This window comes from Oryzias melastigma, linkage group LG14 (genome assembly GCF_002922805.2).
Source record: "Oryzias melastigma strain HK-1 linkage group LG14, ASM292280v2, whole genome shotgun sequence".
Classification (NCBI taxonomy): domain Eukaryota; kingdom Metazoa; phylum Chordata; class Actinopteri; order Beloniformes; family Adrianichthyidae; genus Oryzias; species Oryzias melastigma.
In genome coordinates this window covers 26,503,299-26,527,866 of record NC_050525.1, presented here as the reverse complement: position 1 = coordinate 26,527,866, position 24,568 = coordinate 26,503,299, and the positions used below count along the sequence as shown (strand labels likewise).

Sequence of the window (24,568 nt, the reverse complement as noted above, 5' to 3'; positions counted from 1 at the left end):
AAATAACTAGAAAAGTTGCATTCCCTGTGATAATGCTAGTGTGAATGCTTCTTGCTGAAAGTAGTCGCTGAAGATGCTGAAGTTTTTTGCTGAAAATGGTGACGCAATTTACTTTAATTGCTGACGGGATTTGCTGAAAATGTAAAAACTATTTGCAAAATGTTGAATTTGCTAAATGATTGGAAGTTCATTAAAGAACTATGAAAGAGCGCTGAAGTTGACCTAAATTTTGAAAACATTGTTATAAAACTATTTGAGAATCCCTAATACATTCCAATTTCCCCCCAAAACTATTTAGTGTGTTGCTTAAATATGAGATATACTCCAAATTAGCTCAAAAATCTAGCTTGTGGCTTAAATACTAGGTAAACTCCAAAGTAGCCTAAAATTCTTCAGTAAACTAAATTGGTCAAAAACATTAGCATGTTGCTAAAATAGAAGCTAAACTCTAAATTAGGCTAAAAACCCCAGTAGATAACAAATTAGCCAAAAACGTTAGAATGTTGCTAAAACATTAAGTAAACTTCAATTTCTTTTGAAAATTATAATAAAAGATGAAAACCCATGAATATATTTAAAGGTTTGTTGCTAACCTTAAAATTCTGAAATTTGAAGACTTTCTCATTCATTTCCTTTGGGGAAACTTGCTCAGTATTTCAAAAACTATAAAGTTTATAAATACCAAAAATACAAGCAGTAATGTCCTGATCAAGTTGAACGTTTTGATACCAAGATTGATGAAATCGCTGAAAGTGTGCTTGTTTTTATGTGCCAAAAACCATACAGAAACATCATTCACAATATGGTGTGAATGCTTACTAAACATTGACACTATGACTTATGTTGGGAAGTCTCTAGTGATGATGAGCTCCTGTGTTTCTTTTCTCTAGGCGGTCTGTTCATCAGAAACACGGATCAGGAGTACACGGCCTTTCGGCTGGCCATCTTCCTGCACAACACCAGCCCCAACGCTTCGGAAGCCCCGTTCAACCTGGTGCCTCACGTGGACAACATCGAGACAGCCAACAGCTTCGCCGTCACCAACGCCTGTGAGTCCCCTCCAGCTGTCCAGGAGTCATGGTGTTTGCTTGGGATTGAGAGAGATGCTCGATATGTGTGGATTGAAGCTCTTTCAGCAGAAAAACAGTCAAAAGTTTTGTCACATCCACTAATTTAACCCAAAAGTCCAGAGTTTGATCGTCCTGTGAAGTTGATGCTGTGTTCCTCAGGAAATATTAGTCCCAGAACTATTTCAGGATGATGAATTCTTACGCTGGTTGAGCAGTGATATTGGAACATTATTGTCTTGCAGTAATCAGAGTATTTTGTTGCTTTTGTTTGATATGAAAATAAGGTTTTGCAAAAATCAGGAAAGTATAAAGGAGTAGTTTTAGTTTAACAGTTTGCTACCTTTTAAAAATAGATTTATTCAATGACAGAAAAGATGATACAAACACGTCTACGTCTCAAATCCTACAGGCTGTATTGTTTTCTTGTAGAGACGTTGGAGTTCACAGAGATAAAATAATCCCAGCTGGTGCCCGAGGCGTCAGCGGTGATGGTGTGAATGAGGCACAATCTGAAAAATCCCATCCAGAAGAGACAGATTTGGGTTCGTGCACCCCAGCAGTGATGATGTGGCGACACAGATGTGTCTGACTGTCTGCTTGTTCACATCTGATGCGAGCAAAGCGGCACAAGCCGGCGGGGACAGACGCGGCGAACACACGACGGCGGTCCCACGCACTCTCGTCTCCTAACAGCAGCCGGCTTTGGTTTTCAGCGTCCTCCTTCTCACTCGCATGGAGAGTGCTTCTGCAGGGGAGGGGTTGTTCCATAAAACACTTCAGCTTGATGGCTTTCGCCTTCCCATGATGCAACCGGGTGTTTAAAAAAATCAATGACTAAATTAAGCGGAGAATGAAGCGGTTTTATGTTTGGTAATTGAGGGCGTGTAGCGTTTGGGTCTGTCGGCGTGAGACTTTTTGTGGCTTTTGATTCCTAAAACATTCTGTTCTCCCATTAGATTTGGACTGGAGGACGGATATGAGATGTACGTTTTGGGGATTTTTGGAGGAGTTTGGGATGCTGAGACGTCATGAGAGGAAGAAAGTCTTTTTGTTTGGCGCATAAATGTTCAATCATCTGTCACTTTTTCAGGCCACTGTGCACAAAAAGAGCAGAGTATTGATGAAGACATTTTATCTTCCTTCTTCCTGCTGATATCTCAAATATTGATTTATTACAGAGTAAAATAGGGTCCCCTAAACTGTTTCCTCTGCACCCTGAATCCATGGCTCCTCACTGTGCTGTTCAGAACCAGAATAAAAAATATCAGATAAAGAAAAAGTTTAAAAGATCCATGAAGTTATAGCAGAATAAAATATACGTTTTTAAAAGAGTATTAGACGTTTGATTCCCAAAGATCGGTTCAGTGGATTCTACTTCATTACAGATTTTCTGTCAGGAATGTGAGAATATGAAAAAAACTTGTAGTGGCTAATTTCAGCTGTTTTTAAAAGGTCTTTAGGCCGTTTTGAAGTTAGGCTAATATTTACATGCTAGCTGTTTTGTCTACTTTAGCCTTTTTTTGTAGTTTTTAGGCTGTTTTGTAGTTTAACATATCAGCTACATGCTAACTGTTTTGGCTAATTTAGGCTTTTTTTTAGGCCATTTTGGAGTTAGGCTAATATTTAAAGGCTAGCTGTTTTGGCTAATCTAAGTTTTTCTTTCTTTTTTTTTGGCTAATTTGGCATTAGGCTAATATTTTAGCTGACTATCAGCTTCAGTGATTTCAGCTATCAGCTTCATCGCTTTTAGCTATCAATTTTCAGCTCTATTTTCTTATTTTATGGGGCGGCTGTGGTGCAGTGGTAGGGCGGTCGACTCCTGATCGGAAGCGAGCGGGTTCAACTCCCGCCTTGCCTGCCCATGTGTGGAAGTGCCCTTGGGCAAGACACTGAACCCCGAATTGCCTCTGGTGGGAGGTTGGTGCCCGTGTTCGGCAGTGGAGCCACCACCAGTGTGTGAATGTGTGCGTGAATAGGTCTGTGACTGTGAAGAGCTTTGGGCCCTCGAAGGAGGGTAGAAAGCGCTGTACAAGTATACACCATTTACCATTTATCTTGACCAAATACAAGAATTTTAAGTGTGCCTTAAAGTCTGGAAAACGTTCAAAATAATAATTACATTTTATTCTTAATGCATTTTTTTGCTCAGATTGTCAGAACATCCATATTTATTCATATATGTTTTGAGGAGGTTATATTTGATCCTTAATACTACATTTTCTGTTTGGTTTGTACTATTCTTTATTCAGCTATTTTAAACCATACATTCAAACATTGAGTTTCAAGGTTCTTTCAAAACATTAAAAATAAAAATTATAAAACGATATAAACCAACAGCAAATCTTCATATCATTTATATTTCATGAGAATAAGAAACTTTGGATATTTTACTTCAACTTTAATGGTTGCACTTTGACAGGAAGTTGGTCTACAACTCATTGACTGGCCAAGCCAAATCAGAGCAGAATTACATGAGCCAATCAATGTCTGTGATAGTTCAGGGCCAGCAGGGAATCTGAAATCGAACCACACCGCTTGTTCTCCTCCAACATTTTATATTTTTTCCCGTCTTTGTTCCTCGTGTCGGTCGCTCTTTCTCTGCGTTATCGCAGTCCTTGGTATCGCGGTTGTGAATAGGAAATGCTGCAATGTGACATTTAAGGGCAAAATCTTCTTTTGGGAGGAAGTGGAGGGGGAGGGCTAATTTGTGAGGGGAGATGAGGCCGTTCAGAGGCGGCTGTCAGAGGGGCTGATGAGGATAATTGGTGGGAGGACAAGGACAAAATGTTGTTAGATGTTCTTTGTCATTGATAATCTTTCTGTAGACCCGGACACGCTGGATATTTATAACCACGCGGATGACATGATGACTTTTACTGTTTGGAATAAAGCTGTGGGAACCTTTATCTTTGTTCCAGATGTTCTTGTTGTAAATGGTCATTTCAGAATTTTAGATGCGTATAATATAATAAACCCAACCATTAGAGTTACTTTACCATCTACATCAATTTAATAGTCTTTCTTTTCTTTTTTTTTTTTTTTTTCTACTTTTATTTATTATTCGGATGGCTCAGTTGGCTGCATGCAGGACTGGCGCATGATAAACCAGGGTTTACCTCATGGGGGGGCGAGTTTAGGTCTACCTGTGCTGGTCCCCAGCCCAGATAAACTACAGTGTTGTGTCAGGAAGGGTCTATAAATCTCTGCCAAACCAAATGCGTGGGTCTGTGAGAGCTGGTTTGCCGTGGCGACCCCTGAAGGGATGTGCCGAAAGGTGAACACCTGTTCTCCAGCTTTGCTATTTCACACTAGGGCTGCCAAGATCAGTCGACTAATAAATAGCTAATCAACTATTAAAATAGTCGACGATTAATTGAATAGTCTTTTAGTTTACTTTATATTATTTTGAGTCAGAGTGTAGAAAAGTTGAAAGTTATAATGGTATTCTGCTAGCATTTTGGCTAATTTAGGGTTTTTCAGTTTTTTTTTTCTTTTTTTTTGGCTAATTTGGAGTTTATCTACCGTTTCATCTACATGCTAGCTATTATGGCTAATTTAGACATTTTTCAGTTTTTTTTATATTTTGGAGTTTAACTAATACAGTATTTCAGCTACATGTTTGCTATTTTGGCTAATTTAAGAATTTTACATTTCTTTTCAAAGCTATTTTGGAGTTTAGCTAAAATGACAGCTACATGCTAGCTATTTTGGCTACTTTAGGGGTTTTTCAGTTTTTTAGCTATTTTGGAGTTTAGCTAAAATTTCAGCTGACTTTATATATTAAAATGTATTTTCTTAGCGCTGACACCATAGATGACGTCATTGAGTGGTAGTAACATCCAGATTTGTAGACACTATTTGTGGATATCTCTTTGGTTGGAGGGCTACATTTAGGGGTAGGGAATGAATTCGTAATCGGCCTTCGGTTATTTGTGCTTCTTCTTTATCCTAAAATATAATATTTTTGTGCCTGACATGTACAGTCTTTGTCTCTGACTCCTTGATTCACTGGATAGTCAATTTATCTTCACACTGTAGTGAACCGTACCACGATGCACTTGTAAGTAAAGCAAGACTCTCGCTGTCGATGTTTTACAGTTCCCCCGTTTGGTCTCTATCAGAGTTCAGACGAGCTTCTCCCTCAATGGAGACTATCAATGAAAGGAGGTCTTGTGGAAACCAAAGTTCTTCTGTCAACAAACATGCAGTTCAACTACAAATGTACTCTGATCCGGTTCACTTCAGTGTGAATGCTTTGCAGATTGTCAAGATAACCACCAAGCAGAGAAAAACCACAGCCATGCGTTATGTGTAACAACACACGAGAACCTGGAAATATCTCTTCTGTAAATGTGGACTGAGGAGGAAGAAGGGAAAGAGAAGAAAAGCCAAAAGCAGTTCCAGAAAAATACAGATGTAGCTTGACAGGGAGTGGCATTAGTGCAGCCCCAATCCCCCTGGATCGAAGAGGTCAGACAAGGTCAGACACACACTAAATAGAGAACAGGATGTATTGTGACAAGATAGTACTTTTTGTTTTGTTTGATTTACTTACAGTAGTCATCTGCTATATCATGGTTCACTTTTTGTTTTTTTTTACTGCATTTTGTATGTTTTGAGTTTTTTTTTCAGCACATTCTGTTCTTTTTGCTGATTGACTGTTGACCATTGTCAATCAATCTCCTCTGTGTCGTGTCTCCTGAACAGAACGTGTTCATTTTGCCAAATTTGCCCTAAATCTTTGATCACAATCAGATTTTTTTTTTACTATACAATAATTTATTTTTCTATGAAAGTTTGAACTTTGAGAGTTTAAACAAGATAGAAAAGTGTGCAATGTCCATGTATGGCTGAGAAAAATGAAAACATTTATAAGAAATACACAAAATAAAGATTACTACTTTGCGGATTTGCTATTCACTTTTGTTTCCAGCCACTTACAGTTTACATTCATTCATTGGTTGTGTTAAGTTTTACAGTAAAGACTCGCTCTGATGAAAATTTGTTCTTTGTTCTTTTGGTATTTGTCTGATGATAAACAACATATATAAAGGAAATGAACTAAAAATTACACTTCTGAGTGTTAGTTTATCCAAATCGCTGTTTATTTGTGGCATAGAGAATCCACTGGGCGGGCCAACGTTCTCTCCTGCGCTCCATTTTGATCATCCACTTAAATAGCTCCATGAACGTCTTCGTATTCCTCGTCTGAGCTGGAATCTGGATCAAAACTGTACGGCTGATAGCTCTGATAATGCTCAGTATGTTTGTTGCTGTGCTAATGTTAGGTTGAGGATGTGAGGGGCTGTAAGCTAGTGGGAGAGTGTGTAAGCAGAGAGCTCTCAGCAACAGGTAGGAGAAGAGGGCGGGGTTACTCTGCGCCAACCGTCCCGCCCACAACTCAGACGTGAATTTCTAATGAATTAAGTTGATTTATCAGAATCGATCTAAGGTTAATAGATCAATAATCGATCCATTAAAGTAGAGATTGATCCAACTCATAATGATAAAGTCTGCTAGCTTGATGCTAACATATAATGGGATTTCCTATAGGACTGGTAATGCTAACGCTCGGTCAACCTAAACATATATTCCTGACTAAATGAACATCTTTATAAACTCAAAGGCAGGAATTTTACAAACTTTTTTAAGGAAATATATTTTTTAAAGTAACCATTTGTGGTCTAAAACAGTTTTTCCTCATCTTCTTCTGGAATAAGGTGTACTGCTATAGCCTGATCGCCACCTAGTGGCCAAACTTCTCTTTAGGAGAAGCAGAAGAGCTTCTCCGTTTGAGATATTAAAAATCTCGTTATAATTTCACTAAAACATTTTACAGTATATGAACTGTATCAGATTAATAGAAATATCTTCAAAACAGATAATTAAAGTATTTCTAAACAAATGTTTCTAAATGTTTAAACTGAAAATTAAATTGAATTGAAATGTGTGGATCGAAAGAATTGAAACAAAATCTGAATCGAATCGATCCGGGCTCTGGCGAATTGAATCAAATCCATTCTGAAAATGATTGGCGATACCAGCCCCAGAAAATAAATCAAAAGATGATGGGAGTGGACTTTGGATGATAGCAATCTTTCTGTTGGAAAAGTCCACTTTGGTGTGAAGTTGTTGGATGGGGCTGACCAGATGAGTGAATTGTGGAGAACGGAGTTCATTTGATTGCGGCGACCAAAAAGACGATTGGTTTGGAATGAAAGGAGGATATTAAATAAATTAACCTCTCTGCCACGGATGGCGGTGTGAAATAAAACCCCCACAGTTTGAGTGTTAAACCTCCACGCCTTCATTATCAACTCCAAATTAAATGAAGAATTGAACGCTTACATTCATGCTGAGGATAAAACCCGACTGAATCGATAAGCTGCAGCTTTTGTCTGATTTGCGTCTCCTTTTCATCGGCGGTCCATTCAGCCGGCTGATGTTGTGTTTTGTGGTAATTTCGCCAACACGCCGTCGAGGGTTTCAAAAGGAGCGTGTGGGTGGAAGGGGTTAATGCGCCCTCCTACACGCTGCCTCGGCCTCAGTCTTTAATGAAACAATGACATCTTAATGTGCGTTGAGTCATTTATATTCAACATGGCGCTATGACTCACTCCGGATCCAGACTGCATGCAGCCCAGCGGTCCTGAGTGCTCTCCAGCTAACAGGAGAACAGCTTCTTTTTTTTTTTTTCCAGCGCACACATGCACATTTGCTGATCTGTCTTAGGTAGCGTTTGTTGCACGAGTGAAGGTTGTTTCTCAAATCATCTTAATTAGCATTTTTCAAAGCTCCTCTGGCCTTTAAACGGCCGCCATGCCCCTCGTTTGTCCATGGATACCTCCACAGGCTTGTTGGCATTGGGGGGGTGGGGGGGTGTTAGCATAATGGCTGGTTAAAAGCACAAACAGGGAAATGGGGAGGACGGGGGGCACTAATGAGAGATTAATGTAGTGAAGCAGGAGGAAACATGGAGGGAGTGGGGAGTGAAAAGGGTTTAAGAACACGTCAAAGTTCTGCTTTAGACCAGGCGGGAAATGAGATGACCTGTTATGGAGCCGAGCCGGCCTGGAAATGCTCAATTAGTTTGAAATATTGCAGCACATTTTATAGGAATACACAACGTCTCTCAGACACGTTAACTGTTAGTTTTTTAATTTAATTGTTTTTATTCTTAGCATAATAGAAACAACAAAAAGATCTGAAAACATCTAAAATGTCAGAATGTTCAGAGCTATTTGCTCTGACACCTTTTCACCATCTAAGATAATTGAAACTTTTTAATTAGGCAACATTCAATTTTTCTTTTCGTATAACATCTATTGATGCTTAGATGTAATTGATTTCTTTCCTCTGGATTAAGAAAAAAAGTCCTATAATATCTGATAAAAAAGGCCACAATTATGGCAGGAAAGTAAAACAATCTCATAATTATTGAGTTTCTGGAGTATAAGTCACAGTTTTTTTTAAGTTTAGCCTGGAGTGTGACTTTTACTCAGTAGTGACCCATTTGTGATTTTTTTTAAACATAAATAGGCTGATTCGTTATTTTCCCACTAACAACCGGTTGCCCTTTAGCGGTTGTTTGTGCTAACAACCAAACATCCAAAACAAACATGGAGGAGAATCTGATTGTTTTCCTTTTAAACTTCTTACTTGCATCGAAACATTACTAGCCTTGATTTTATTTTGGGCGCCCTTGGACTTATGCGGAACAGAAAGTTGTCAAACTGGGCTATGAAGAGACAGAAGAGGTAAACGTGCTGTCATAAGTATAGAAGGTAATGATTGGTATAAGCAAAAAAAAAAAAATAATCATACAGACTTTTATATGGTTTTCTTCTTTTTGATTAGACGTGTTTTGCTTCTGGGAGTTATACTATACTCTCGCAAATACTGTATTTTTGCTAAATTAGCATCTAACCAACCATGCTATTCTTAACCCTTTTAGATTAATCTATATCCCCACACATATGATCAAATATTACCTTTGAAGCACTAAAAAACAAATTATTTATGAAATATGAATTACCCGGAAGTAAAACGACTCGAGGGTGGTTAGCGCTCTTCACAGCGAGAAGGCCCCGGTTCGAATTCCGGCTGGGACCTTTCTGTGTGGAGTTTGCATGTTCTCCCCGTGCATGCGTGGGTTTTCACCGGGGACTCCAGCTTCCTCCCACCATCCAAAAACATGCTTCATAGGCTAATTGGTGACTCTAAATTGCTCCTAGGTGTGAATGTGGGAGTGAATGGGTGTGATTGAGGCCCTGCGACAGACTGGCGACCTGTCCAGGGTGTACCCCGCTTTCGCCCATCAGCAGCCGGGATAGGCTCCGGCACCCCGCGACCCCGAAAGGGAAGAAGCGGTTAAGAAAATGGATGGATGGATAAAACGACTCGATCTCTGAGGCTCCGCCTTTCGCTCTTTGTCAGTCCCACCCATATCTCGTTGTCATCCACAGCCAGCCTCAGTGTGCTTTTGCGTGTCCACGCATACAAACAAACAAACAAACAACCTCCAAACTTGTTATTATTATTAAAATCTTTTCTTTACTTCTTTTTTCAAGATTTCTCAACATGAACAGAACAAGAAACAAGAATACAGAGATGCAACACCAAAGGACCTATCCTTTGTCTTTTTTTGGTGGTTTTATTGTACTGTTGTATCATATTATTAGTATATTATTGTTTTGTATTAGTATATTTATTGTATTTTTTTAGTCACTTCAGTTGTCTTTAACTTTTTTGCATTTGTTTTGTGTTTTTTTTTTTTTTTTTGGTTTTGCTTGGACACATGTTTATTCACAGCATCAGTAGTTATCATGTAAAGCTGTAAATCAGTTCATGCACAGGTTTGACTTCTAAAAGCGCAACATCTTTGGTTTCAAAGAAAGTTAAGAATGCTGTGATTAAGTAGTTCTTTTTGATTCTCACCTGTAAAAACCCGTGACGCCTTTTCCCAACTAAAAATGAGAAACTGTTTATCCGATCCTTCATTCCGGGGCTGATTTCCCTCCATTTGTTTCTCCCCCTAATCCGCTCCACCTCTCTGCACCTCCGCCTCCTGATCTGCTGTGTCTCTGCTTATATAAGTGCCCTCCAGAGGCGTGTTTGCCGTGTATGTTTATGCGTCGGCTGCACAGGTTAGGGAGGAACTCTGAGCGGATAACTCGTGGTGAACAACGCTGTTCAATTAATGGGATCTTTGGGATGCTGTTTGATTTGTGGAATCAATAGTTTGCCTGGAGACTTTGAAGCAGTGAAGGAGATAAGACACAGAGCTCAAACCGGCAGCAAAAAGAGAGGAAACATCCAAGGTCTCCAACATTGTTCTTAATTAATTGTCAAATTTGACCTTTTCAGAAAGAATGCGCCTCTGAAGGCCGACGCCGAGTCTCTGACTGCACAATGATTTTACACAATCTCACCTATTCACAGCAAAAACAGGAGTAACTGGTGGTTTTGCTGTGAAACTAGTAATCTATTAGTACTTCATTCATAACCATTCAGCCTTTACTTCTACTGAAAATATTTTTCTTGAACACAAATTAACTTAATAATCTGAGAACAGATTAAACATTTTGTTCAGAATCTTTTCTCACTGCAGAGTGAGTCTTTGTTTTTAAAGACCCATTCCAATGAAACACGTATTAGTGACATTATAATGAGATTATTAATACCATACTGTGTTACATGGATTCTCAAACGGAGAAGCTACAACAATTGTTCTGCTTCTCCTGGAAGGCCTTTCAGTTTGGCCACTAGGTGGCGTTCACGCTATACATTACACCTTATACCAGAAGAAGAAGAAAGTATGAGCAAAAAACTGTTCTAGACCACAAATGGTTACTTTGAAAAAATATTTCCTCAAGAGTATGTAAAATTCCTGCCTCTGAGTTTATAAAGATGTTCATTTAGTCAGAATGTATGTTTAGGTCAACCGAGTGTTAGCATTAGCCGTCCTATGGGAAATCTCATTATATGTTAGCATCAAGCTAGTAGACTTTAGCTTTCTGCGTCAAATCGATCTCAGTCAAATCGATCTCAGTCAAATCTGTACGGCTGGATAGCTCCAACATTGCTTGTCATTTTTATTATTTTGCTAATGTTAGCTTGGGCTTGTGAGGGACTGTAGCTAAACAAAGGAATGATGGGATATTGGTGTTGGGTTACTTCCATGCCAACAGTCCCGGTCACAACTCAGAGGTGAATTTCTTAAAAAACTCTTCCATAAAATATTTCTTAAAAATGACAGGGTTTTTGAAAAGAAGAAGCTTAATGTCTCAATTTTGTTTTTTCCTTCCTTCCCGTTTTGATGTTTAAATTTAAAGGAATTGTTATCTTTTAGGAGTTTTTTTCCCACATCTTAGTTTTTCCTGCCCGTCTCAGAGCATTTAGTTTCTCGTTATCCTTTGTAAGTCCTCTTTATTCAATGTTCTGTTCTGACTGGCTGCAGGAAAGTTTCTGTCTATAAAGGGAAGTTTTGAAAATGGTTTCAGGAGACGTTCCCTTGTTCCAGGGGACAAACAGCATTTGGAAGTTGACTGTTTTTTTGGTATTGCCTGATTTCTGTTTTTAACTACTTGGTACACTTATAACATTTTTTTTAGTTTGATTTTGACTAAAACCAGCATAAACATAATCAAAAGACTACTAAGAACTATTTTCAGATACATAGAAATATAGTTGGAGTTGGACTTTAAACTATGTTTCCCCTGTTTTTGTCATTGTTTACCATTGGTGTGGACCCTGTGGGCTCCTGTGTCTTTATTATGTTTTACTCACACCTGCTTTCTGTGCTGCTGTTTTCCTGCCACACAGGCCTGTTTGACATTAGTCATCACTTCCTCCAGTACATGTGCACCTCTTCTTTTTTTCCATCACTGTTTGTTTTACTGTTTGACTTTTGTTTCCATGTTTTTTTACTGTATCCTTCTACTCCATTGCTGCTTTGCTTTCCCGCCTGATTCACTCCATTCTCTTGACTCAATGGTGATGCAACCTAATAGGATTTGGTTTGATTATTTTAGGTATGGACATTTATTTCTTATTTGCAGGGTTGAGGTTTTGTTTGTGTTAAAGGTGACAAATATCAGAAATCAGGACATATAGAAGTTCAGCTTATAGTTAAATACAGTAAATATTGATAATTGGTTAAAATCATTTAGATTGTTGCTGCTAATGTTGAGTGGTCATCCACATAAATAGTTCAAGCAAACATACAGACTTGGGTTTAAATTGTCCAGCTGCTTCGGGTTTATTTTCTCTTTTTTTACATCACTTTAAAGTTATAAACTTTATTTGAAATGACACAAAACAAAACTCACACCATTGGCTATAAGCACAGAGATCCATCTGCCTTCCAAATCTGCTTATTTTTCCTGTTTGAAGGGGGGGGGTCATGGGGTTGCTGGAGCCTATCCTAGCGATGGAACTGATATCCAGCCAGCTGCTATTGCTCTTGGTCTCTGTTTGTGCCTCTGAGCCATCTGCAGATTTTGTTTGTGAATAATCATTTTTTAAATAAAAGGCTGGGAAATCAGTCTTAATTTTTGATATGCATGGTCTTAAAAATACTGAAATGTAACTTGAATAAACTTGTAAGAACCCTGTGGAATTATGGGAAATGCGTGAACGGTACAAGAGATGAAGAAAAGAATGTAAAAGCTGGATCTAAAGCTCAGGTGTTAAAGGGTTAATACACATTTGACATTATGAGTCCAATTCCTACACTTACGTTTCATTGACATATGCCAATTTTTTAAAGTTTTGCACAAAAGTATGTTTTAGAAAAGACATTTTAGTCAAATCTATTTGATAAAATGCAGCAATCTCTGCACATTTTGTCATCGTGTCCCTTTTATTCTGTTGTTCAGGGAACGTTCTCGAGGCTTTTTTCATGTGCTCATGTTCAACCCTGGTTTGGATTTCTTTTACTGAGTTTTGATCCAATCCTTGACCTGCAGTTGTACTGAGGAGCTGATGTGATCTTCTACTTAAACCTGTGTCAGAGAACAGGCGCTCCAAGGATCCCAGAGCGTCACATGACTTCTCCTTTGTGATCTAGAAGTCAGACGCAGAAAATGCCACGGCACACTGCTTTGCATTACAAAGCTCTCCCAGAACAGGAAGTGGCTGTGAAAAGCTGCTGACAGCAGTCATCGATGTTTATCGCACAGTTCCGAAAAACTGAATTTATCATGAATGATGAGAGAATATGAGCTCCCAGGAGGACTTTTTATCCTTTTTTTCTCTCCATGTTTTAGACAACAACCCTTCTTTAAACTACAGCCCCTTCTTTAAATGAGGGGCTGTATGATATATGGTAGTTCTAATTGTTTGGTCAACCATTCAAATATGAATCTAGAGCAAGACATTTTACACCACATTTGCCGTTAAAAGTAATAAACCTGTTAGTTTATTTTGATAACAGTCTCATCTCAGTCATTTTTAGTCTTAAATCTTAAAGATTTCCTAAAAAAAACATTTTTAGTTTTAAAGGAAAAAGCAATGAACATAAAAATGAATTAAAAGAGTTAAATGCATCGATTGATCAAAGGGTTAAGTCTGAACTTCTGGTTTGAAGTACATTTAAAAGGCAAAAGTATCTGGAGCCAGGTGAGTTCAAAGGCTAAAGGCTTGTTGATTGTAAAGTCACCATCTGTCCATCCTGTTATCCATCCTCAGAAGCTGCTGGATCTCTTTTGGTGTTGCTGGAGCCTATCCCAGCTAAAATTGGGTGAATGCGGGTTTCTGAGTGCACACCTATGGGCCATTCAGAGCCACTAATTAACATGTTTTGGACTGTGGGAGGAAAGCGGAGTAACCGGTGAAAAGCCAGGCATGCAGGAGGAAAGAACCCAGCCAGGATTTGAACCTGGACCTTCTCGCTGTGGGGAAGTCTCCAGTTATTCACTCTATTCTAAAATACTTTTGGTGTTTCAAAACATTTTAATTACGTGGTTTTTAAATCAGTTGGCCGTTGTGGGATCAATAAAGTTAACCATAAAGTTAAACTTCTTTAAAATATTTAATACCCGTAAAGCTTTACTTAAGGTTTTTCGTTTTGTAAAATCACCTTTTAATGAACCGTTAATTTCTCAGCTCTAAAATAGACTCTCTTGGATTCTAACTACCAGCCGCTGAGTTTGTCTCGTCCATTTGCCGGAACGTTAGAAGTTCATGTAAATGTAATTATGTTTGACCAAAAAAAAAATATCCAAGATTTGTTTAGTGAATTTAGAATCAAAATCACCTTTTTATTTCACTGCTGCTGATATGAAAAACAGAAATGCATGCGATCTTGTTCACTGAAATGTCAGGTTCTCCTTGTGAGCAAAGCAGTTGTTCTTTTGGTTTTCTTTATAAAAACATAAATGCATTTCAGATGTTGTCGCGTGGAGCAGCATGTGAAGAAATTCTGTCCTGCTCTTAACCTGAATGAGATTCAGATGCTTTTGTATGATTTTTATAGATTTGTCTGTACCAAGACGTAAAACGTCCAAAGAGTTTCAGCTAAAAATCATGTAGTTCATGAGTGGTTCTTGTTCATGGTGTGGATGGGCTGCTGATGGCCATAAATCCTCATCTTTATCTCCATCCTCAATAATATGAGACATATTTACTGGTCATGAATCAGAATCAGTATTTGGGGTTAGTTTTCATATTCCGATCGCCTAAATTGTGTTTTTTAAAGTAAAAATAGCTTTAAAAAAAACAACTTAATTAGTTGCTGATAACTCCTCATATGAGCTCAAGTGATGTTCATATAAAATCCCTAAATCTCTTATGCAGAGAGGGTTGGTATTCAGCAGGGCTGCCACAGTTAGTCGACGAATCGACTATTAAAATAGTCGATTAGTCGTTACTTTCTATTATATGGAGTCAGAGTGTAGTAAAGTTAAAGTTATTATGACATTCTGCTAGCTCTTTGGACTATTTTGGCATTTGCTAAGGTTTTTTAGGCTATTTTGGAGTTTAGCTAATATTTCAGCTGCATGCTAGCTGTTTTGGCTACCTTGGGCTTTTTTAGGCTAATTTCGCATTTAACTAACATTTTAGCTTACTTTCAGCTCCAGCCTTTTCAACTATCAACTTCAGCATTTTTAGCTATTAGCTTAAGTGTTTTTAGCTATCAATTTCAGCATCTTCAGCGGCCAAGTACAGTTTACATCATTCACACTAGCATTATTGCAGGTAATGCTATATATCTAGTTTTTTTAAAGCTAATGATGGTTAAGATGTGTGCTTAACATTGAGTTTATGAATGACCCGATTAGTCGACTAATTGGAAAAAATAATCGGTGATTAGTCGACTATTAAAACAATCGTTCGTAGCAGCACTAGTATTCAGTCAGACTCATTGACTGTATAAAAGAATTGAATCTAGAGATTTACTAAAATGTCAGAATTTCCCTTATGAAAATTTGTACTATAAACTACATATTTCTGTGACTCCGGACCATAAACTGTATACGAGAACTGTCTTTCATAACAGGAGGTGCCTGCTGGCTCGAAGCATTGACTGTATATAGAAAACTGGAGAGAGTGAGAGAGACCTCAACCATAGAAAATGACCTGCCTCTGGCTCCAACCAAATGAAGTTCAATTTCCATTTTCCGGCAAAATACGTTGGAACCAGACATCCTCGATAAGCTGTGATTGGTCCATATCAGTCTTAGTCTACATTTTCATAACAACCACTCTGGCCTTCCAACAATGATTGGCGAGTGTGGTTTCCATAGAAACGTGGACTCAGACAGACTTGAATGGATCACTGCTTACTGATAATTTCTGGTTCCAACATTTTGGTATCAACATTGCCAAAAAAAAAAAAAATGGCGACTGAATTAACTTTAGTTGGTTGGACTTGGAAACCATTTTCTATTGGTGAGTCTCAGTCACTCCTTCTAGTTCTTATATACAGTCAATGGCCTGAGCATGCTTATTAGCAGTATAAATCCTTTCGCTTTGATTACCAATAGATTTGACTGTAAAAAAAAAGTTTCCCTTTTTTAATTAGAGAAAAACCTGACACTCTCTGCTGTTAAAGTTTATCTGTTAACCTCTGACCTGCTGATTTTTAAATAAGTCGAACAAATCCTCCGGGTTTCTCCGGCTCCCCGGAGCAGCTGCAGTTAGCATGACCTGTCATTTAAGGGGGAATTGCTGAACGTTTACGAGTCGTTGGGGGGTAGCAAAGCAGCTCCTTCAATTCAAAATCTATTTTTAGACGTGCGTATTCTCTGATGGAGGATTTCCAAAGTAGGACAGCGAGTCATGCCGGTTCCTTTGTGTTAATCATTCAGAGATTTCCCATAAGGCTTTAAAAAACTGGAGCTCGTGGTGTTTGTTTTTGATGGAAATGAGATAGCGCTAATTCTTGGAGCAGATAATGGATACCTACTGAGACCTGTGGCCTGCTCTAACATTTACAATTTCATTCAAAATACTTTATTGATCCCAAAAGGGGAAATTAGAGGAAACTGTCAAACACTCCTGGGGTAAAATTTGGGTGTTTGGATTAATTAACCTTTTAGCATCTGGAAAGAAGTGCAATGTCTTGATTCTCCAAACCAGCCCTGATTGAAGGAGATATCGTTTGCTTTAATTTAGTTCAGTTCAATGAAAATCAGGCTTTTAATCAACTCACTTTGAGACAGAATTAGAAAATTACTTATAAAGCAAATGAGTTAAGGAACATCTAGAGAAATCTGGGTTAATTCTGAGGTGACAGTGAGGAGAAACAACTCTCCTGTTAGGCAATGCAGGTTTGTTAAAGCATATTTCAAGTACAGAGACAATTCAAAGTGCTTTACAAAAAACATTAAAACAAACAATCAAGAAAAATAGAAGTGTGTTCATTGAAATAAAATTAAAAGAAAGTTAAAAGAACTGAATTTAAAACAAGTTTAGATAAACAGTGCAGATGTAAACTTTTGAATACATATTAACCAAATGCTGCCAAGAACAGGTGAGTCTTTAACCTGGATTTAAATACACTGATGGTTTCAGCTGATTTAAGGTTTCCTGGAAGTCTATTCCAGACTGGGTACTTGACTCAGTGGTTTGTGTTTGTGCCAGATCAATAGCAAAGCTTAAATGTTCGTTTTAAACTTCAAATCAGGGACATTTTCCTCTATAGTAAAACATTTCAGTTTTCTCTGGTACATTCCTCATCTATAGATTCTCTTATGGAACATCAGAATCAGCTGGAGAAAGATTCTGATTGTTTTTAGCACCAGGGCCCCCATGAGACAATTTTATTTAGAGCAATTGTACAACAAACTTCTATGGAACTCCAGAAGTTCCAGAGAAACCATGAAATCATCTTTGTTTGCTAGTCTGCTAAATGCTAGCATGATTTCTTAAAATTGTTTTGATGAAAGTGGATTTACAGCCTGTTTGCTGATGTTTTTCAGGACATTTTGGGATGTTTGAAGACATGTTTGGACTTGTGGAAATGTTCTTGATGGTTGTACATGAATATTGAGGCCGTCTTCACCCCCATATTGCTTTTTTTTGCATTTTTTCCCAAAACTCTGAGTTTTTGTCTTAAGGCAAGAAATTTCTATTCTAATATTTTGAATTCTGTTTGACAGTGGAGCCATGTTTGTTTAATCTTGGAGTAATGACACGAGTGTTCTGATCTCTCAACTTGTTTACAACTGAAGTTGTTGCTTAAGATTTCATTACTTTGTGTGGGCGGTGATGCTCAGTTCAGCCTTAAAAGCTGGTTTCACCGTCACTTTGATATGCTGGATTAAAGGATTGGACCTGCTGAGGAAATTCAGAAGTTGGCTTAAATTCATTAGGTGAGCCCTTTTGGGGGGTTTGTCTGTTAGTGAGTTTTTAGCTCATTTTTTATGTTTTTGGGGTTACAGTAGTCTCTCATTTCCCACAGGAATTAATTTCTAAAAATATCCTAGGGAAGACAAAACCTACAGTTTAGTATAGTAAAGTATAGATGTTCTTTGAGTGTAATTATTTGATTATTGTTATGTTTTTTTTGCTTTATATTTTTTATTTTCTTTTTATTTTATATTTTTCTTTTTATATTTCCTTGTTAATATCCTATATTATTTATTTATTAACTTATTACTTGTAGTTATTAATGTATTTAGTCAACTTCATGTTTTTTTTAGCAACTTGTTTGCCTTTTTTTTAGTGGCATAACAAATGAATTAATCATTTGTGACACGAATGAAGGTTAATTCAATTCCAAACCTCTCACTACACATTTAATACTCTTTCCCACAGAGAGATTGAGATTTTTATACTTTTTTCTTTTGTTTAAAATCAATCTCCAAACCCTGATAAAAAAAAATCGATCTTGTATTACAGAATGAAAACAAATATATGATAACAAATAAGAAGTTATGTAAAATTGGAAACTGAACACATTCTGTACAGGAGATGCAGCATGGAGGGAGAACAACAGCCAATCAGCACACAGAACACAATGCACTGTAAAAATAAAAGGATCAACAATTGCATTTAAATACTCTGGGCAATACAGGGTTCCATTTGTGCCAAAAATATATTTGTGCATCCACTGTCCATATATTTGGTCCATTGTCTATCTATATATATACTGGACAAGTTTATTGAACATATGTTCATGTCTATGTACTACTAAGCAAATCTTCCGTGAAGCGACAGGAGCTAACGATGCTAGCAACTGTTGCTAAGGACTTTCCTGAGATCCAACGACAAAAGCAAATGCAAAGTTTTTAACATAAAGCTGAAACATCAGAAAGCAAATACAAAGCTTTCATTGAAGAAGTGTGGACATGGAGAAGATACTGATTAGTAGAAATTGAACTTTCATATTAAGGCAGGAGCTGCAAAGTATGCGTTACATTAACAATAATCACAAAAATAATCGACGACTAATCGACTACTAAAGTATCGTTAGTGACAGCCCTTGAGTTCTTATGAGCGTAAAGTGAACATGAACCTCTAAAGTACATACGGAGGACACGAGGAAAGACAGACGATTGGAAACCAAATGGTTACAGCAGAACAATGGCGGTCCACGTTGACCTTCAGCTAACCCAATCAGTCCACTGCTAATATCAGTGTTGTTCATGCAGCATTAGCACTGATGAAAGCCCAGCGGACGGACGGACGGGCCTTTGTCAGACAATGACACCCAGAATATTTTGGGCCAGACAAAGAGGGGAGTGGGCGGGGAAATAGCAGCAGGTCTGCTCTGGGATCACAGTGAATAAGTGGTGTGAATTCACAGATGGGTTTTAGCAGGAACACACTCTGGCCAGGGGAGTTTTTCTCACACACATTTTTAAAATGACAGCAGCTTTGCATAACAAATTTTCTACTTCATTTCTCATCGCTCCGTCTTTGCATGCCTGCTGTCTGAGGGGTAACTTATGCACCGTCAGCGCCCTAATGTAAGTTTTTTACGGTGAATTGACAATTTATTCTCCCACACTTGAAAAGTTTTATCATGAAATGATACATCTTTGATATCGCTGCAATGTAAATTACAATCGGTTGAGTGTCTTTATGACCGTCTCTGCTGTTTATGTGCTGAGGTTTAATCTCAGAAGTCACATATTTCATGCTCTACGATCACAATCATAACCTGTACTCACAGGAAAACGCAGAAATTATATGTAGGATGAATGGAAAACTGGATTGCATTTATATTGCTCTGCTGTAGTCATAAAATCACTCCAAACTTTACAGTACAAGTCGTCCACAGAGACAGGATTACTCAAGGAAATCATCACAGGAACGTTGGAGGAACCGCGTTCTCACTGAACAACCAATTATTGAAGCTAATCCATCAGAAAGACTCTGTTTAAAATTCACATCAGCATTTAGTTTTTTCCCTTTTTTGAAGCACTCTTACATAGGATGAAGGTTGAGCTGGTAGTAAACAGTTAAGTAGTCAAACGTGTCCTTTCAGAAATATTTTACTTTGTAGTCACAGTATTTACCAGCCATGACATGGAATTTACTTCACAAACAAAAGTACAAAATCGATAACTGCAAACTGTACGAGCTTCAGTGATTGAAGTGTAACTAATGTGAATGAATGGACCCTGAAGTCTGCTTCAGGAAACCCCAGAGAACCTTCAAACATCACAACAGCCAATCCCATCTGTAGAAGAGGTAAACGAAGAGATCATTCACATGTTCTCAAAGCTCAGGTCTGACACATCGACTCAAACCAACATTCTAATCTGAATTTAAAGTAAATATTGCAGTTGCTCAACACAACCACTGGAGACTGGAGCCTAAAAATATCTGCATCCTGTTTTCACTGAAGTTCTGGCCACAATTTACACGGACCGGTGGCCGGTGTCCAGTACTGGTCCACGTCTGGTACCTCCTCCAGTACCAGTCCATGTCCAGTACCTCTTCCAGTAGCGGTCCACATCTGGTACCGTGTCTAGTACCGGTCTGCGTCTAGTACCGTGTCCAGTACTGTGTCCTATACTAATTCATGTCCAGTACCGGCCGGTGTCCAGTACCGGTTCACGTCTGGTACCGTGTCTAATACTGGTCTGTGTCCAGTACCAGTCCATTTATTGCACAGTGGTGCTGCTTTTGGCACTAGTATGCGTCCTGTACCGGTTTGCAGCCCAGAGGTTTGGGACTCCTTATTTAATTGGAAAAAATAGCACGTCAAAAACCAACAAACTGAGGACACCCAAAACGTCAATCTTTGACGTGGAGGGGTCCTTCAACATACTGTTAATAAGTAATAATGTGTCGACTTGGAGATGAGAACGTGAAGCAGCAATAGATTGAAACTTAAAAAAAACGTTTGTCATTTGCAGTTGTGCTTCAGTTTTTGTGTTACGTGAACCGTGCTGGCCACCGTAGTATTGTACCATTAGGCCGTGTTAGGAAAGCATTCATCACAACTGCTTAGATTCGGATTGTCTGTGGGTTGAAAATGCACAAATCTTTTCAGGGCCACAAAGAGTGTGCACTTATCACACCAACAGCACAATGGGCCTCCTGCACAGTGTGCATGATTTTGGGGGATTTGTAGAAATGAAGAATCAGTACGATACACCTGTGTCTCACCTACTTCACGTGTTGTTGAAGTGTTCACTATGACTTGTCGCCTGCAGCATATAAAAAATTGTTGTTGAAATGTTTCACTCAACGGGCTCATTGAGGAGTCTACGAACGTGATGTTTTTTGCGCCCTACCAACATGTCCCATCCAGATTTTCTCTTTTTCCGCCCGTTGGGACTAAGGCTTCACTAATGACTAGTGTGTGTGGTATTAGGACAACATCATCACCTAAATGTCATAAATGCATGCAAATTCTATTAGCCTTACCAACGCTTCACAATACTCTTACCACATGCACAACAATCATACTTTCCTTTTTTTAAAGACTTATTTCATTTATTAACAATACATAGCATCAATACAATACAAAATGAAATAATAACAGTTAATAGGCAAAAAGAAGAAAAAAGAAGAAAACTTAAAATAACTTTCCCCAAAGTATATCAAACAAAGAAAATAAAAATGATTTTTTTACATAAATAGTAAGTCCAGCCAACATTTCAAGTAAACACATGAACATAAATAAAAGCTTCAGTTGCATAATTTCCTTAAAGTTTTATAAATTTATTTTTGCTTGATTAATACTTATTCATACTATCTTTAAAATTTGCTTAGCATTTCATTTTTATCAATATTTTTTGTCTAGTTTGTTCAAAATTTTAGTTCCATATGCTGAAACTGATCTCCCCAAATGCCTTAGTTTTAAATCTTGTTTTTTTTTTTAATATTTCATGTAAGTTCAAGTATTTTATTGAAGTGAACCTGTACATTGAGAGGTTAGTATGTCTTGTATGCTTTGTACAGAGGTTTGAGAATGTTGTAATCAATTAGGTCAATGTCTTCTTGTATTTCCAAATTACTTAGTAATTCTGATGGATCTCTATAATTACTTCCTGTAATTACTTTTATTGTCTTTTTTATGTTAGGATTTAAGTATATTTAGGTCAGTGTGGAGCAGAGAGTTGTTCTGTGCATTATGGTTTTTCAACAAGTGGAATGTGAAGCCGAACTTCTGGTTGGTCCTTCGTCTTCTCCATTTTGGAATAACGTTTCTGTTTCTAAGAAGGTTATTTAATCTTAAAGGTTATGCATACTTACTTAGGTTAAGCTCTTTGTAACTGGCTGACTGTTAAACCGCAGAGCCGCCGTTTTATTTCCCCCTGACTGCAGCACCTCCCAGTACACACGAGTTCAGCAAGGAAATGTCAAAGCCTGCACATTTGATTATTAAGAAAAAGAACATGCCTCAGGTTGCTTGCCTCTTTCTGTTTTTCTTCTGACTGCACTGCAATGCAGGTAGAAGTGGCTGTTCAGATGAAAAAAAGCAACAACAAAAAAACATGGGTTAAGTCAAATCAAGGCAATTCCAGACAGATAATAATGTTGTAATGACCACGGTCGCGCTGCATCTCCACTTGACGGGAGAGAATGATTCTGAAAACGTGAAATTGTTCTGGCTAATGTCAGAAACTGCAGAAGCATGAAATGAAGTGGGATGTAACAGGCAACTGCAGCTGGCTCAGTGTTGCAGCAGCAGCTTGAGGGCACAGATCAAATATAATGTAACAGTTCTGTAAAAGCTTTTGGCGTCTCTAAGATTGGACATTATGTTCTGTAAAATCACTGAATCACCAACAGCAACGCTGCGTACCAACGGAATGGAATTCCTGTCTGTCTCCGAGACAAAATAACAACTCTCACTTTTTTATTGTTACATTTTACAGTTAGAGTTTCAGTGTTGTAAATGAGTTGGTTTATTGTGTGTTGTAATTACTAATAGCTTATTATAACGAAAGATTCTGAGAGGAGAAATATCATCGATCCATAATTCCTGCTTGGTCCTGTGTAGTTACGGGGAGTTCTGCTGGAACCTCTTTTTTATATTCTTTCAATCCTCTCAATTTAATTTGATTAATTTAAATTTTAGTTTACAAATTTAGATGATAATACATTATGAATCTATAAATATGTTTTGAAGATTTTCATAATCATCTGATACAGTTGACATACTGTAAAATTTATTAGTGAAATATTAATGAGATTGTTAATATCAGAAATTGTTACATGGATTCTCAAACGGAGAAGCTCAACAATTGTTCTGGCTCTCCTGGAGGGCGTTTCAGTTTCAGCATTTTCAGTGACGTCACTTCAGGGATCCCAGAGTGTAAACAACAATGGCGGACGGTTTGAGAAGCGACGTAGACCACGATTTAGCGGATATTTCTTTGGATGAAGGTGATGAGCCTTCATCAAACACATGAATTTTAGCGACACAGGGTTCGGAGGGTGTACAGCCCTACCAGTTTGAACCGGAGGTTTCCTCATCTGAGGATACAGGGGCTTCGGATGACGATTTTGAAATGTCATACAGCGACGGCGGGGAGAAGACGAAACTTGACTATTTAGAGGAAGTAAACCTGCGGAAGGATCATTACCGTAAAAGGAAAGGCGCCGCCGATGTCGTCCTCCTCCAGGGCTGAGGCGGACGGAGCCCCCCCGCCAGGCCCCACCGGACGAGGGTCTGCTGCTGCTGTTGCGACGGGTGGGCTCGCTCCCCCGCCGCCCTCTCGGCCTCCCACGCACAACTAACCCCCACGCAGGTCCTCTTTCCAGCCGGCCTCACGGCCACGGGAGGGAGTAAAAACCCTTCGTGCTGACTCGGCTGCCGGCGCCGGACGACCGTCCGTCGAACCCACGGCGCCCCCCATGCCCGGCCCGGGGCCTCGGAACCACAAACCCCCCTCAGCGCTGCACGGCTGCCTCACCCTGGCCGTCCGGCGCGCGCCCGCCAGATGCCCGTACACCCCCCGCGTTCCTCCTCCGGAGGGCCGGGGAGGGCTCAAAGCCTCCCCCTGACCGGGCAGCGCCCCTCTCCTATTGAAACGGGAAATTCATGAAGGGAGACCCCCTTCTTCGGCACATTACTGCACCCAAATACCACACTCCTATTCACCATTATCCCGTTCGAATCCCCAACTCCACGGCAGTCCAAATTCTATTATGTTAAGTAATTCCATGCCCAGAAAGTCATCACAACACTAGCGGATCTAGCTGTATGTTCCTGTACTGACGTCACACGACCTATGACCTACTTATCGGTGGCTGCCCAAAATCTGAGCGACCGCGCTATCTTTGAACGCTTGAAGAGAGTGCACGGGGCCGCGGGTGACAAAATAATTATACGGGGGTTCATTTGTGACATAAATACTAATATTTTATTGCAGTTTAAGAAAAATCAAGGTTGTGCACCGCACGAGGCCTTTAAGGGAAAATAAAGCGATGACTCATCAGATGATCCTGTTCAGAATGCCGGATCGACAGCCTCATGTGAAGATGAATTAAAAATAAAACGAGGTTTTGGTTTCCATCCATTAGCAGCTCCGCTTAAGCTGTCAGACAAAAGCCGTTAAGTATTCCGTTCACCACTTCCTGTTTTC

At 38.8% G+C, this 24,568-nt stretch overlaps 1 protein-coding gene across 6 annotated transcripts in view; it reads left to right on the top strand.

Moving 5' to 3' along the window:
- gria4b (glutamate receptor, ionotropic, AMPA 4b) overlaps window positions 1-24,568 on the top strand; it is a 166,448-nt gene that overhangs the window by 10,099 nt on the left and 131,781 nt on the right. For all 6 annotated transcript variants that reach the window (XR_004949060.1, XR_002918622.2, XR_002918621.2 and 3 more), the window contains exon 2: window positions 891-1,049. Coding sequence is in view for 3 of the 6 variants with exons in the window: in XM_024266175.2 (XP_024121943.1) it covers window positions 891-1,049 (159 nt within the window). In the remaining 3 variants the exon portion in view is untranslated. The remainder of the gene's footprint in view (window positions 1-890; window positions 1,050-24,568) is intronic.